This window comes from Anguilla anguilla, chromosome 2 (genome assembly GCF_013347855.1).
Source record: "Anguilla anguilla isolate fAngAng1 chromosome 2, fAngAng1.pri, whole genome shotgun sequence".
NCBI classification, from domain to species: Eukaryota; Metazoa; Chordata; class Actinopteri; order Anguilliformes; family Anguillidae; genus Anguilla; species Anguilla anguilla.
The window spans coordinates 38,482,763-38,496,313 of NC_049202.1; the positions used below are offsets into that span (position 1 = coordinate 38,482,763).

General features: G+C 44.4%; 1 protein-coding gene across 1 annotated transcript in view; it reads left to right on the forward strand.

Annotated features, from left to right (window-relative positions):
- The window catches only part of lrp2b (low density lipoprotein receptor-related protein 2b), a 57,372-nt gene that overhangs the window by 36,584 nt on the left and 7,237 nt on the right, over positions 1 to 13,551 (forward strand). The window contains exons 53-70 of the mRNA XM_035397829.1: positions 684 to 907; positions 1,394 to 1,571; positions 1,739 to 1,935; positions 2,346 to 2,591; positions 3,001 to 3,129; positions 3,298 to 3,417; positions 3,526 to 3,642; positions 4,107 to 4,223; positions 6,112 to 6,249; positions 6,731 to 6,853; positions 8,276 to 8,404; positions 8,976 to 9,107; positions 9,874 to 9,999; positions 10,376 to 10,519; positions 11,125 to 11,290; positions 11,609 to 11,737; positions 12,045 to 12,265; positions 13,237 to 13,419. Coding sequence (XP_035253720.1) covers positions 684 to 907; positions 1,394 to 1,571; positions 1,739 to 1,935; positions 2,346 to 2,591; positions 3,001 to 3,129; positions 3,298 to 3,417; positions 3,526 to 3,642; positions 4,107 to 4,223; positions 6,112 to 6,249; positions 6,731 to 6,853; positions 8,276 to 8,404; positions 8,976 to 9,107; positions 9,874 to 9,999; positions 10,376 to 10,519; positions 11,125 to 11,290; positions 11,609 to 11,737; positions 12,045 to 12,265; positions 13,237 to 13,419 — 2,819 coding nt within the window. The remainder of the gene's footprint in view (positions 1 to 683; positions 908 to 1,393; positions 1,572 to 1,738; positions 1,936 to 2,345; positions 2,592 to 3,000; positions 3,130 to 3,297; positions 3,418 to 3,525; positions 3,643 to 4,106; positions 4,224 to 6,111; positions 6,250 to 6,730; positions 6,854 to 8,275; positions 8,405 to 8,975; positions 9,108 to 9,873; positions 10,000 to 10,375; positions 10,520 to 11,124; positions 11,291 to 11,608; positions 11,738 to 12,044; positions 12,266 to 13,236; positions 13,420 to 13,551) is intronic.

Here is a 13,551-nt window from a genome sequence, read left to right on the forward strand (position 1 = left end):
CTGACTAAGTTACGAATCACAAGCATAAATATAGAACACAGCACCAAATCTATTCAGAACATAGACATTGCAATGAGACTGCCTCTAGATCCTTAATCATAGATTTAAAGACACCAAGAGAAAACCAGGTTAGAAAGTTTTAAATGTTTTTGTAACATATTCCAAGTGCAGTAAAGGGAGCAGAATACATGAATGCCTTTTTACCTAACTCCTTACGGACATTGGGGACAGACAGTAGGAATAAATCTTTAGAACAGAGACAATGACCTTCAGCACTTTTCTGCAAGATATAGGTACTTAAATACGATAGTAGTAGTTTGAGAATTGCCCTATAAATAAAAATGGAGCAGTGACTTAGTCTACGTGTGGCTAATGCAGGCCAGCTAACCCAGGCACACAGAATACAATGGTGCGTGAGTGCCTCACAATTGGTAAAGAATCTTAAAGCACTATGATAATTAGTATCAATGGCTCGAAGACCCTGCATGTAAATGTGAATGTGCATTTGTACATTTTCCATACTCTGTGAGCCTGCAGAAATACATGAAGCTACAGTTAGACAGAAGGACAGGACAGTTATCCATGTGTCCCAGTTCCACCACTCATACCGTTACATTATGAGTGTTCTCATAACACTCAGTCAGACAAAATAACCAAATGTACTGGCCCTGCTTTCTACACAGTTATGCTGATATGGACGGGCAGAACCGTCACAGAGCCATCATGGGCTCCCTGCCCCACCCCTTTGCCGTGACACTTTTTGAAGATTGGGTGTACTGGACAGACTGGAACACCCACACCGTGGAGCGGGCCCACAAATTCACGGGCGAGGGCCGGCTCACCATGGGCAACAACACCCACCGGCCCTACGACATCCACGTGTACCACCCCTACAGGCAGCCCCGCAGTACGTGCCCCTGATGACCCCTTTCTAGTAAATTTAGTGATGATAAAATAAGTGGGTGGAGCTATTGTGTGCTGTCATGGTCCCACTGGAATTGAATCATATGTGTCAGTGATTAAGAACACATGGAATCTGCTCCACTAAATGGTGCTCATGAAAACTCAATTTTCCTACTGAGCATGAGCAATGCTTAACCTGTCCATATACACCATGACACAGAATTCCAGCCTTTTTATTTTACGTTCCTTTTATTTCATGGACCAAGATTGCCATTATTATTACTTTTTATCAGTAGGAAGCAATAATCCAATCTGTAATCATCACACTTGTATCATATTGGACTCAGCAGATTAAAAAGTCAATACCTAATTATGTTGAGAGTGTTGAAGAAGCTTTGAGTGGTACTCTGGAAGCCTGGGTATGAGCTAGCCGTACTTCATGATTGGCTGATTGAGTGGGCTGGTGATTGATTAACTTGGTCTGTCCCAGGTGAGAACCCCTGTAAGAAGAGCCTCATCGTTTGCAGTCACCTGTGTCTGATCTCACCTGGTGGGGCCAGTTCCACCTGCGAGTGCCCGGACCACTTCATTGCCCTTGCCGTCGGATTCAAAATACAGTGTGTGGCCGACTGTTCCAGCACACAGTTTCGCTGTGGCGACAATGCAAAGTGAGTCCACGTGGGCTGTGATAGCCTTTTCTGACATGGAATTACACACAGTGCATTGCAAGCTTAAACTCTTTGGCGTTATTGTTGCCATTGACTTTTCTCTCTGAATTTTTCTTCTCTCTCTCTCTCTCTCTCACACACACACATCCCTGTGCTCCCTCCTCCAGGTGTATCCCCATCTGGTGGAAGTGCGATGGTCAGTCTGACTGCGGCGATGGTTCGGACGAGCCCCTCACCTGTCCTCCCCGACTCTGTCCCGTCGAGCGCTTCCAGTGTCAGGACGGGAACTGCACCTACCCCAGCTTCCTCTGCGACACCCATCCCGACTGCCCCGACGGTTCTGATGAGGACCCAGCACTCTGCAGTACGTCCGCCTTTCTCCTTAACTTCCTCCTCCTCTTCCGCTTCTTCTATTCTTCAAAAATGGCATCAAACAGAGCACCAGCAGCACAGCTCTAATGGTGAGAACACATGAGTTTTAAGAGCAATCGTGACCAAACAGAGTGTTGTCTTTGATCCTCGCTTGCTGCTGCCAGTCAATGACAATTTATGGCCGTGGTAGCATTAGCATGTTAACGAGATTTCAGGCAGCACGTTCCTTCTTAGAGGAGTGAGCGTTGAATAAAATGAAAAGTGACATTTTCCCAGTAAAACGTCCTTTTCTCCCTGCATCATTCCACCTGTCACGCTGATCAGTCAGGGAAGCAGATAGCGGAGATGCGACCGCACGCTAAGTTAGCATCCTTTAACGTCCTTTAACGTCCTCTTCGTCAGGTGACCACCGCTGCCAGGAGAACCAGTTCCAGTGCGCCAACAAGCAGTGCATCCCCAGCACGTGGCACTGCGACGGCTTCTCCGACTGCGCAGACGGCAGCGACGAAACTGCCGACAGCTGCGCCCAGAAGACCTGCCGGCCCGGGCAGTTTCAGTGCAACAACGGCCACTGCATCCCGCCCAGCTACGTGTGCGACGCCAATAACGACTGTGGGGACAACTCCGACGAGCCCTACAACGAATGCAGTGAGTGGCCATTCCAGTCTGGGGCCCGGGGTGCAGGGGAATGATGGGAGATTGATGTTGCGGATGACTGACAGCCGACGCCGGGCCTGATAGAAGCTTGTTGACCGTGTCTGATGGAAACCTGTGCAGAGAAACCCGCTGGGACCTGGCTGAGCTCGGAGGCAGCAGTAACACTTTGATAGCAGAGCGGAGGTGGCGAGCACTGATTGACATCTGCATTCTCTCTTTCTCTCTACTACCCCTACATACTTTTCTCTATCCCTTTGTTCTCCTTTCTCCTTTTCCCTTATTCTCTTCAACTCTTCTCTCTCTTCTGCAAATCATCTCGTCCCTTCTATCTGGTTTTCGAATCTCCTTCCTGTCTTTCCCTCTGTCTGTTTCTCTTCATCTACTTCCTGTCTCTCATTAGTGGGCCCCGGCCATAAGTGCGATGAACACACCGAGTTCTCCTGCAAGGGGAACTACCGCTGCATCCCTCAGTGGGCCGTTTGCGACGGCTCCGATGACTGCTCCAACAACAGCGACGAGGAGGGCTGCGGTGAGTGCGCTCGGGCGGAGCACCGCGGGCGGGTGCTATTCCATCCTTCCCAATGAAGGGTGTATTTGCTGTGCGGTTGCTCATTTTGCATGCATTCCACATTGTCAAAGAAAAAGCCCACCCATGTTAGCGGACACTCCACTCACGGCGACTCCCTTCTGGGTTTAGAGGACGTGACCTGTGACCCCATCGGGGACTTCCGCTGTGATAATCACCGGTGCGTGCCCCTGCGATGGCGCTGCGACGGGAACAATGACTGCGGCGACGGCTCGGACGAGAGGGACTGCCGTAAGTAATTCTCAGCGCAATGTTCCGGAAGCTTCCGCAGAACAGCAGAGGTGCATGGTGAGTCTATTATGATGCGTGAGTCTGTTTGTTCGTGTGTGTCGAACGCAGAGCCGAGGCCCTGCTCCGAGAGCGAATATCGCTGTGACAACCAGCAGTGCATCCCCGGCGCCTGGGTGTGTGACCATGACAACGACTGCGGGGACAATTCGGATGAGAGGGACTGTGGTGAGCGGCCTGTACCCCTGTTTTTCACATCTTCATGCTATTCATTCCTCTGATGTACCTCCCTGCACCTGCCAATTGAACAATTCTCATTTATTTGATTTGCTGACCTTATCGATGGTGTTTTCTTTTGTATTCTTGTTTAGGGTGGCATACTTCAGTTACATAGTGTTATCAGACATTTTGAACAACGGAATTGCTACATACAGTAGCTACAGTAGACCACGGGTGGACAACCTTGTTAGTGGTTCACTTGTCGATTATACCACTGTAAAATATTAAATTTAAGAACACAAGAACAGTCTCGAGGTCTATTGTTGTCATTCAAGGAATGCAGCTGAAATGGTAGATGACATGCTAGGACCAATTAAATGATTAGGAACAAAAGCTCTTAATACAAAAGTAGATATGGCCCTGCTTCCCCGCTGCTGACTTAGGCTGTGTTGCCTTCCTCTCCTTACACGTAGAGCTGTACACGTGTCGCCCGGGGTCCTTCCAGTGCACCTCTGGACACTGCATCCCGGCCTCTCTCAAGTGCGACGGGCGTGCCGACTGCCTGGACCTCTCTGACGAGACCTCGTGTCGTAAGCACGCTCCTGCGCCGCGCTACCGGCTGCGTTTCTGATAGAGGTTAAAGCCGTGTCCTCGCTCTCAGGTCACACCTTTGATGCTTTAATGCCCTGCTGTGACAGCTTCTTAGTAAACCGCCTCCATTGTTGGAATGCTCGGATGGAAGGTGGGACGGACGCCCTTTGCCAGATCGGCAGTCGGGAGAGGGAATCGACCTCCCCTCACCTTCCTGTCGCCCACCCTTAATTACTTGGCTGCCAGTCAATGCTGATAATCACTGTAGTTACCGGGGCTGCTCCACTTCAGTGGGCAGAAGGCTGAGAGCAACAGTGCTATCAGCAAATGATACTAAATACTCGACTGATAAGTTTGTGTGTGTGTGTACGTGTACTATGGGGTGCCAAATGTCAAGTAAAACACATTTTCCCGATTATTTTTATTATAAGATTTAGCCTAAATATGACATTTCCCCAAAGATTTACGCTAAATGTTTTTTCTCATGTAATTCTTACATTTATTTATATTTTTATAAGATGTAATTTTTATATTTATTTCTTTCCCCCAAATCTGTGTTTAAAAGTTAAATAATTAGCAAAAATGTAATATTTCTTTATGTCTTAAATCTTTGGTTCCAAATTAAGCTTGTGTCTTAAATCTTGGTTTTCATTGAAACAAAGATTTAACCTTTGATTTTATATTCATTTTATCGCTAAACTTTGGTTAAGATTTTTGAATAGGTTTATGCTAAATATCTCATTTGAAACCCAAGGTTTGAGATATAAAATTAAAGATATAAATAAATATTTCATTTTGCTAAATATAAAACATAGATTTATGGTAATATATCATTTCTTTGGTTTGGGAAAACTATGATTTAACATATGAGTTAAATATGTATTTTTAAAATAAATATTTGTTTTTGAAACCAAGGTTTCTGACTTAAATATTTTTATTTTACTAAATATGTGCTTCTGAAAAAGATATAAGATATTTATGGTAAACATTTATTTTTTCCATTAAATATTTATTTTTGGAAATCAGATTTAGCATTTGTTCATTGTTAATTAATTTGCCTATACATTTTGAGATATGTCAGTTAAATCAGAAAATATGAACTAAAGGTTTGTTTAGCATGTCTGTTAAGTCACAGAATAAAGATTCATATATAGCCCAAATCTGGAAGAAAATGCTGTATTTAGGCTAAATGTGAGAGAGAAAAAAAAAACACAGGAAAAATGTGATGTCTTTTACTTGACATTTGGCCCCCCATATATACAGTAAATGCGTGCCTACATGCTAATGTGTGTTTGCGATAACATGGATCTTCTATGTATGTACTCTGTATGTATGTATGTATGTATGTATGTACTATGTATGTATGTATGCATGTATGTACTATGTATGCATGTATGCATGCATAAGATGTTCTTTAGCGGAAAACAAAGTGTTAAAACAGACAAATTAATTGTGAAGCCATTGTTGTGTTGGCATATGAAAGGAAGCGACAAATGGTTATCAAGCATGAAGGAGGGGTTTGTTGCTATACTGGCGGCAAAGCCTGACACGATCAGCCATTTCCTGTTACACAATCGCCGTTTCACTTTGAAGGCTGGAATTTGCTCATCTGGTTGAACACAAGTCACTCACAGGCAACTGGCATTTGAAGAAATAACGAAAGCAAATGAGAATCGAACAAAGGGGAGAGCCGTGAAAGGAAAGGCTGTCGATGCTATTGAATGACAATGCAGCCAGGTTTTAAAGCCCTGCAGTATGTGTGAGTGTGACAAGTATTTTAGCAGTAAGCATGTCAATGCTTCTCTGCAAGCTGCTTTCTAAAGGAGCTTCCTCTAAAAAAGCACCCAAAACTCACTGCGCCCTCTCCACGCTCTTCCTCATCCACAGCCACCCGCTTTCCTGGAGGCAGATGGTGCCCGCCCAGCCAGTTTGAGTGCAAGAACCGGCTGTGTGTGCCTCAGAGCTGGGTGTGCGACGGCTTCGACGACTGCGGAGACCGCTCTGACGAGGCGCTCAACCTCTGCTGTAAGACCCTGAGGGGGAATGAACTCACCCAAACTTAAGACTGTGCCCCATATGAGCGCTTCCAATTCCCTAATTTACTGAACCACCACTGAATAATCACTAAATTAATCTGAGCTTAAAGGACGGATGACTGGGGATATTAAAGTCCTAGATTTATGGATTAAATACCTACAGTAACTCCAAAGTTAAGGAGAAATGAATGTGCAAGTGGGAGTGAAGCGAGGCCTTTTGCGATTGAATTAAGATTGAACTTGGAATTTGTTTCTATTTATTTTATTTCACCTTATTTTATTTAACCTTTATTTTATACAACCAGGAAGACCCCGTTGAGGTCTCATTTTCCAAAAGGGACTTGGGTTGAGGATGAAACTATAAAAAACGTCCTCTCCAGCACCCTGTGCAGGATTATCGGCAGCGTTTATTTTTAGTCGATCCGCAGTCTGAGCGATCCTTCTGGCACGCTCTATGCTCTATTCTCCAGGGAACGTCACCTGTGAGATGCCCAACCGCTTCCGCTGTGACAATGGCTACTGCGTCTACTCTGGCCTGATGTGCAACCAGAGGGATGACTGCGGGGATGGAAGTGATGAGAAAGAGGACGTTTGTAAGGACCTCTTCAGCTGCATAGCCGCACACACACACACACAAACACATGCTCTCACACACACAAGTTTCTCAAAGTCGAATGATAAGGCAGTGTTTCATTGTTTATTGCTCAGTATTGTCAGTTCAGTAAGCACTGATATTGATGACAAGTATGTCAGAAATAAACAAAAATGATTAACATGAAAGAAAATTAGCTCAAATCGACAACTAAATGTTAAAATGCATTATAGTTACATGGAATTGAAGCTGCAGTATAAGAACATAGAGGGTGTGTCCCAATATGAAAGCAGCTGCCTCGCTGCCTGCATCCTTGGAAGCGAACTCCCTCTGAAGGCAGCATCCCGATGGTAAAGGAACCTCAAAAGGTTACGAATTTGGGATGCACTTTGAAGGCAGAATGATGTCACAGAGGCTTTCAAACTGACAGACCCAACCAATGCTGCTGTTGTCCTGATTCTCTATTTAAGGGAAAACAAAATTAGTTTTATGTTCAGCTGACTACGTAACTAGCCACTAGTTCAGGTACTTTATTTGGTTTTAACCAGATTATCATGATTTCAGTATGTTCACTGTATGTAAGGCAAATTAACGCTAGCTATGTTGTTCTATTGGAAAGTAACGTGATTACTTGCAAGTTAGCTGGCTAGTTCAGGGAAAAGTGACTGAGGCTTAAAACCATTACATACATTATTCCAACGTATTAAATAATTAAAATGTACTTTTAGATGTGACTGCAACAAATGATCAAGTTCACTGTATGTTCACTTGTCCACCACTTCGCTGGTTTGAGCCACCATTAATTTGACAAAAGTGAGAGGAAATCGCAAAGATGCATGAGATCCAAAATAAGGCACCTTAGAAGGACGCATTTTTTGATGACTTCGGTTTGGGACATGGCTATGAAGGATGTGTGAAAAATTGTGAAAATTCTGCCTTCAAATGCTGCCTTCTAAGGCAACTGACTTCCTATTGGGACATAGCCAGAGTGTTTCATAATTGTTATTTATTGAAAATCCATTTTTTATTTGTCATTTTTATGGTGCTTCTTTCCCTAAGTGCCACTGGAGGCACAGGAATCCCTCAGGTGTACAGTTGCAGGACCAAGTTTAAAACCAATCAACCCAAATATTTTTCTGAGCTGAAGTGCAGATTAGTGTTGTTTCAATTTGAAGTAGTACACGGGGGGTATTACTGTACATGGTGAAGGGCACAAAAAGCATGGAACAGGGAGGAGGGAAGGCTGCATAAGAGCAGAAGTCTGTGTATATTTTGTGATGGCCTCTAGGCTGTGTATATTTTGTGATGACCTCTAGGCTGTGTATATTTTGTGATGACCTCCAGGCTGTGTATATTTTGTGATGACGTCCAGGCTGTGCATATTTTGTGATGACGTCCAGGCTGTGCATATTTTCCCTGGCAGGTAGAGAGCCCACCCAGGCCCCCTGCACTCCCCAGCAGTTCAAATGTACCAACGGACGCTGCGTGGCCCTCCAGTACGTCTGCGACCACAACAACAACTGCGGAGACCTCAGCGACGAGATGGGCTGCAGTGAGTCACAAACACACACACTCACACGCGCACGCACACTCACACACACACAAACATAACACACATATCGCACACAGATACAACGCACGTATCACCAGGTACATTCACACGTGCATGTGCTAAACTCAATTCTGTAATGAAAAAAGGCTACAAAGTCATGTGGAAGACGCAGAGACAGGGAACCAGCAGCTATCCTGCAGGTAGACACAGATTTCCTGAGCACAGACATTTGATTAATTATACCCGCAATCTGCACAGGTTCTCCAGTATGCTTTTGTACATAAATTACAGTCACAAACAATCCCTGGGGAAGGAGGGGTGCTTTCATAAATCCTCTCCAAACGCATACCTCATAAATCTTCTCAAGATTTTGTATTAAGGACATGGCCAAATGGCTTCTTCTGATGTATAGATTATGGCATCAGTATGGAGTGGTGGCTAAAGCACTGAATCACAGGGAGGCACTGTTTCAGGAAACTTTTATTTCCTTTTGAACATACTCTGCTGATCCAGCAAAAATCCCGTTGTATGAGGAATTCAGAGGAAGTAAACATGCTGTAATGTGACGCAGATTTTGGACACGACCGGACCTGTGAGGAGAAGCTCTGTCAGCAGAACTGCACCGACTTGAGTGGAACGGGCTTCATCTGCTCCTGTCAGCCGGGCTACACTGTTGACCCAGACAGCACCTTCTCCTGCAGTGGTACCCATGCACGCACACTCACACGCACACACACACACTAATTTGCAAATTCAGAGGAGCGACCTTTATTATTTAGCTCGGTGAGCTAATCGCATCTTTGTGCAGTGCGGCAAGGGGAGATGAGCAGACCTGTGCCCTTTAGAGATCTGCTAATGACTCAGATAGCGCAAATGTAACTGATGCCTATCAGTGGAGCTCAGAGATGTGAGTGAGCATGTGAATGTCTGATACAAAAGCAGACATCACCCCCTGGAGAATGAAAAAGAGTCAGAGTAGCTCCTTTGATAGGGGGCCTTTGACCTTTAGCTGGACAAGCAAACTGAATATCCTGCTAGACAATGCAGCCAATGAGGGCCATGGGTTCAAACCTGTAGCAGACGCACCGGCCTTAAACACACATAAAATATGCACACACACACACACACACACACACACACACACACTTTTATGGTGATAATTATTAATGGTAGCCAGCCGGTGGAACCCGTTGGATCATCTCCTATTATAGGACCTTGCCAGTGGATTCATGAATCATAGAGCCTCTCTTCCCCTGAAAGCAATGCTCACGGCTTTGGAATTGAGTCAGAGGAGACGGCTGGAAGAAGCACTGGCACGCTATGAAATGCAGCATTTACGCAACCTTTATGAACCCAAACACATGCAATCATCTGTTGTTCACTGGAAGCTACGATACAGTCTGTGTGAATAAGCAGTTTTTCGGGAAATGGAGTACCTGGCTGAGCCGTCTTCCCTCTCTCCATTTCAGACATCAACGAGTGCGAGACGTTCGGTACCTGCCCGCAGGCCTGCGAAAACACCAAGGGCGGGTACAAGTGCGAGTGCGCCCCCGGGTACCGCAAAGTGGGCGAAGGCAACGAGTGTGAGGCATCCGGTGAGGGCTCCCCTGCGGGTTTCGTTTGGAGCCGTCAAACGTCAACGTCCTCAGTCTCCGTTACTGTGATTCATGGCCCATTGAGTGAATTAGCACGAACACCGTTGTAGTCTTACGCATGCAGAAAATTATGTAAACAGTGTTCGTGCTAAACTGGTAGCTATTCTCACTTTGCTTGCTTTTGAACATTTTTGTTTTATATGTGTGGGCCTTTTGCTTACGTGCCTGTGAACGTATCTGTGCACACGTATTCATGCGTTCCTGCACGTTTATAAGCGTGTTTACCATTGTCGTTGTATGTGTGCATTTATACCTGCTCGCACATGTTTGTGTGTCTGTTTGTGCGTGTGTGTGTGTGTATGCTCATTCACCCTAGGCGCTGGGCCTCTCCTGCTGCTCCCAGAGAATGTTCGTATCAGGAGGTTCAATCTGCAAACGGAGGAGTACCATAACTTCCTCCAGGAGCAGGACCGCATTGTGGCGCTGGACTACGACTGGGACCACAATAACACTGGATACAGTAAGGGTCACCCTTGTGTCAGTCATCTTTGTGTCAGTCCTGTTCCCCTATGGCTAGTACAGCACAACTCTTTTTTTTTAAAGATCTACATTAGTACATTATGCTGCCACCATGTAGAATACAAGTGGGGTTTGTGAAAGCAATCATTTTTGTTGCCATGGAAACTCAAGTGGCCTTGAAGGCACCATTAATCCCTTGTCCTTGTCATATAATTCCAATAATCAGTTTAGTTCCTTTGTAACTTTGTGGAATGGTTTTGATGTAATTTTAATTACCTTTAATGGGGAATATGTGAGGTATAGTGCCTGTCCTGTCGGTTATTAACAGTCATATGGTACGAAAGCTAACCAATGTGGTTAAGACGAAATCCAGAGGGGGTCTCCGACCATGTCCGCACTATCCCTGCGATTCCCGCCATTCATAGGGGACAGCCTATCTTTTCCTGCATCACACTTTTAGTACGTACGTGCAAGCACTTTGTCAGCTGACTTGTATCACTGAACATGTTTTACTAGTCCATAAACACAAGACCTTAGCCTCCATTTTATGACACACTAAAAGTTGGGAGTTACGGCACTCGTGTATCCTGTCCTTGTCTCTCCCAGGCATGGTGTATTTCACAGAGGAGGGAAAGAGCCCCCAGCCAGGAGCCATCAAAAGGGCCTACCTACCAGCAGTGGACGACCACAGCAACAACATTGGCGCAGCCATCGACATCGGCATCAAATACATTGTCAAGCCTGATGGCATAGCAGTGGACTGGGTTGGCAGGTGGGATGATGGGCCTATGTTCAGTAAAGCTAGTCTAATTTCCTTCTCTTTCCATGGCAAGCACATCAGCCTGTGCTGATATAAAGGGAAACACACAAAAGCTTAAATGGCAAAACTGCATCTTGCATTGAATTGCCACAGAAGTACTATAGAGAGGAGTCCTCCAAAGTCTTATATCATCATGCATTGATTTTAACTGTTAATGTACATTCAGGTTAAAAGTTCTTTGGTAATTCCATACGTCTAAGGCACATTTTCTGTAAAGTCAGTCTTATGTGTTGCACAGACTAACATTTAATCTCTCTTACTGCTAAAAAGGAACCTGTACTGGGCAGACTCAGTAGTGAAGCGGCTGGAGGTGGCGATGCTGGACGGGCGTTACAGGAAGCACCTTGTCAAGACAGACGTCGGCCAGCCCTCCGCAGTTGCCGTCAACCCTCGACTGGGGTGAGAGTCTGAGATCAGTCTGAGACAGTTGTTGACACAATCAGTTTTAGGAAGAGGAGGATGAGCACTTTTGTGCACATATTGTATGTTTGCAGTGTGTGTGTGTTCCTTTAAAAGGAAATAATTTCATTAAAAAGGCAGCCCATACTTTATATACTTTGTAATTTAATGTAGCCTATATTGCAAACAACAGTCAAGGATGAAAAAACATTCCTAAGCTTTGTTGTTAGCGCTGTGTATTTTCCATTTGTTCTGTCTCACTTCCTGTTCGGCTGCCTGTCTGTCTGTCTCTCTTTGTGTCACTCAGGATGCTCTACTGGACTGACCGAGGCGATGTACCCAAGATTGAATGCTCCTGGATGGACGGCAGGGAGAGGAAGATCCTGGTGGACAATGGCTTGGGTTGGCCCACAGGCCTATCCATTGACTTCACCAATAATGACCGCATCTACTGGTCAGATGCCAAGGAGAGTCGCATTGAATCAGTCCTACCATCTGGCGAAGATAGGCGTACTGCAGTATATATTGGTAAGCCCTGGAGGACGACAGATACAGTTTCTTTGAGACCATTTCCCCCATTCAAACCATTCACACTCAATATTTGCGTGACCCACTGTGCCAGAGTATATTTATTATGGTAAAATATGTGAACTGAAATATTAATAAAATATTGAATTATAGCATAAATCCCTCACAGACACAAAACTAAACATGCACACAAAAAACTACACTCACAAACCCACACACACACACACACACACACAAACACATGCGCGCATGTACGCGCAAGTACACTGACAGACAGACGGATACACGACCAAATAACTGTTACTTTTATGAAGATGATTATGTGCATAAATTGCTGTGCATGACTTTTGGATTTTTCTAATTGAAATAAATAATTTGTAATATTTCAAACTGTGTTCATGAACAACCATATGACAGTGGTTATAATTGATTTAATGAATATATACAGTTTTGTTATTTAAATGTACTATATCAGATACACACACACATATACATACACACACTCACACACATCCAGCAATCTAACAATTATACCGTCCAAAAAATTGGAGAGAAAAAAAGAAAAAAGACTGCACTTCCCAGTTAATAAACTTAATTTAATAAATGTTTAATTTGAAGAGCTATTGAATAATATGCAGATATCAAACAAAACAACTTTCAGAAGTGTAATTCACTTGAATGTTTGAGCTTTTATTTTCAGTTTTTTTTTACGATTCATTATTAAACTTTGATTTTTGACTCATTCAGCCAAAATGGCATGGTTTATTCAGTAAGAGATGAATTGAGCAGTACATTAGATAGTTGCGAGTCAACCACATAAAATAGTAAGCAGCTGACTCGGTAATATCTGAATGATAAAACTGGCAGAGGTCAATGAATGAAAGGACATTTAAATGCCAAGTCTGAATGACCTGTTCTCATCATTATGTATTTGCACATTTCTCGAGTTCTGACGTGTCATTGCCCTCTAGATGTGAGAAACCCCTTTAGTGTGAGCGTCTTTGAGGACCATGTTTACTGGAGCACCCAGGAAAAGGGGGAGGTGTTCCGGCAGGATAAGTTCGGAAAAGGGCAGAAGACCAAGCTGCTGACGGCTGGCCCGTGGCTCACGCAAGTCAGCATCTACCAGCAGCAGAGATACAACTTTATAGCAAGTGAGATGCATTTTCTTCTCATCTGGTTGTCTGTTCGCCCAAATTGATAGGCTTTTATGATTGGCCTTTGCAAATTAGGGAAATAAGAAAAATCTTTGACAAAAACTGCTAGAGAAATATAATAAAGGAAAG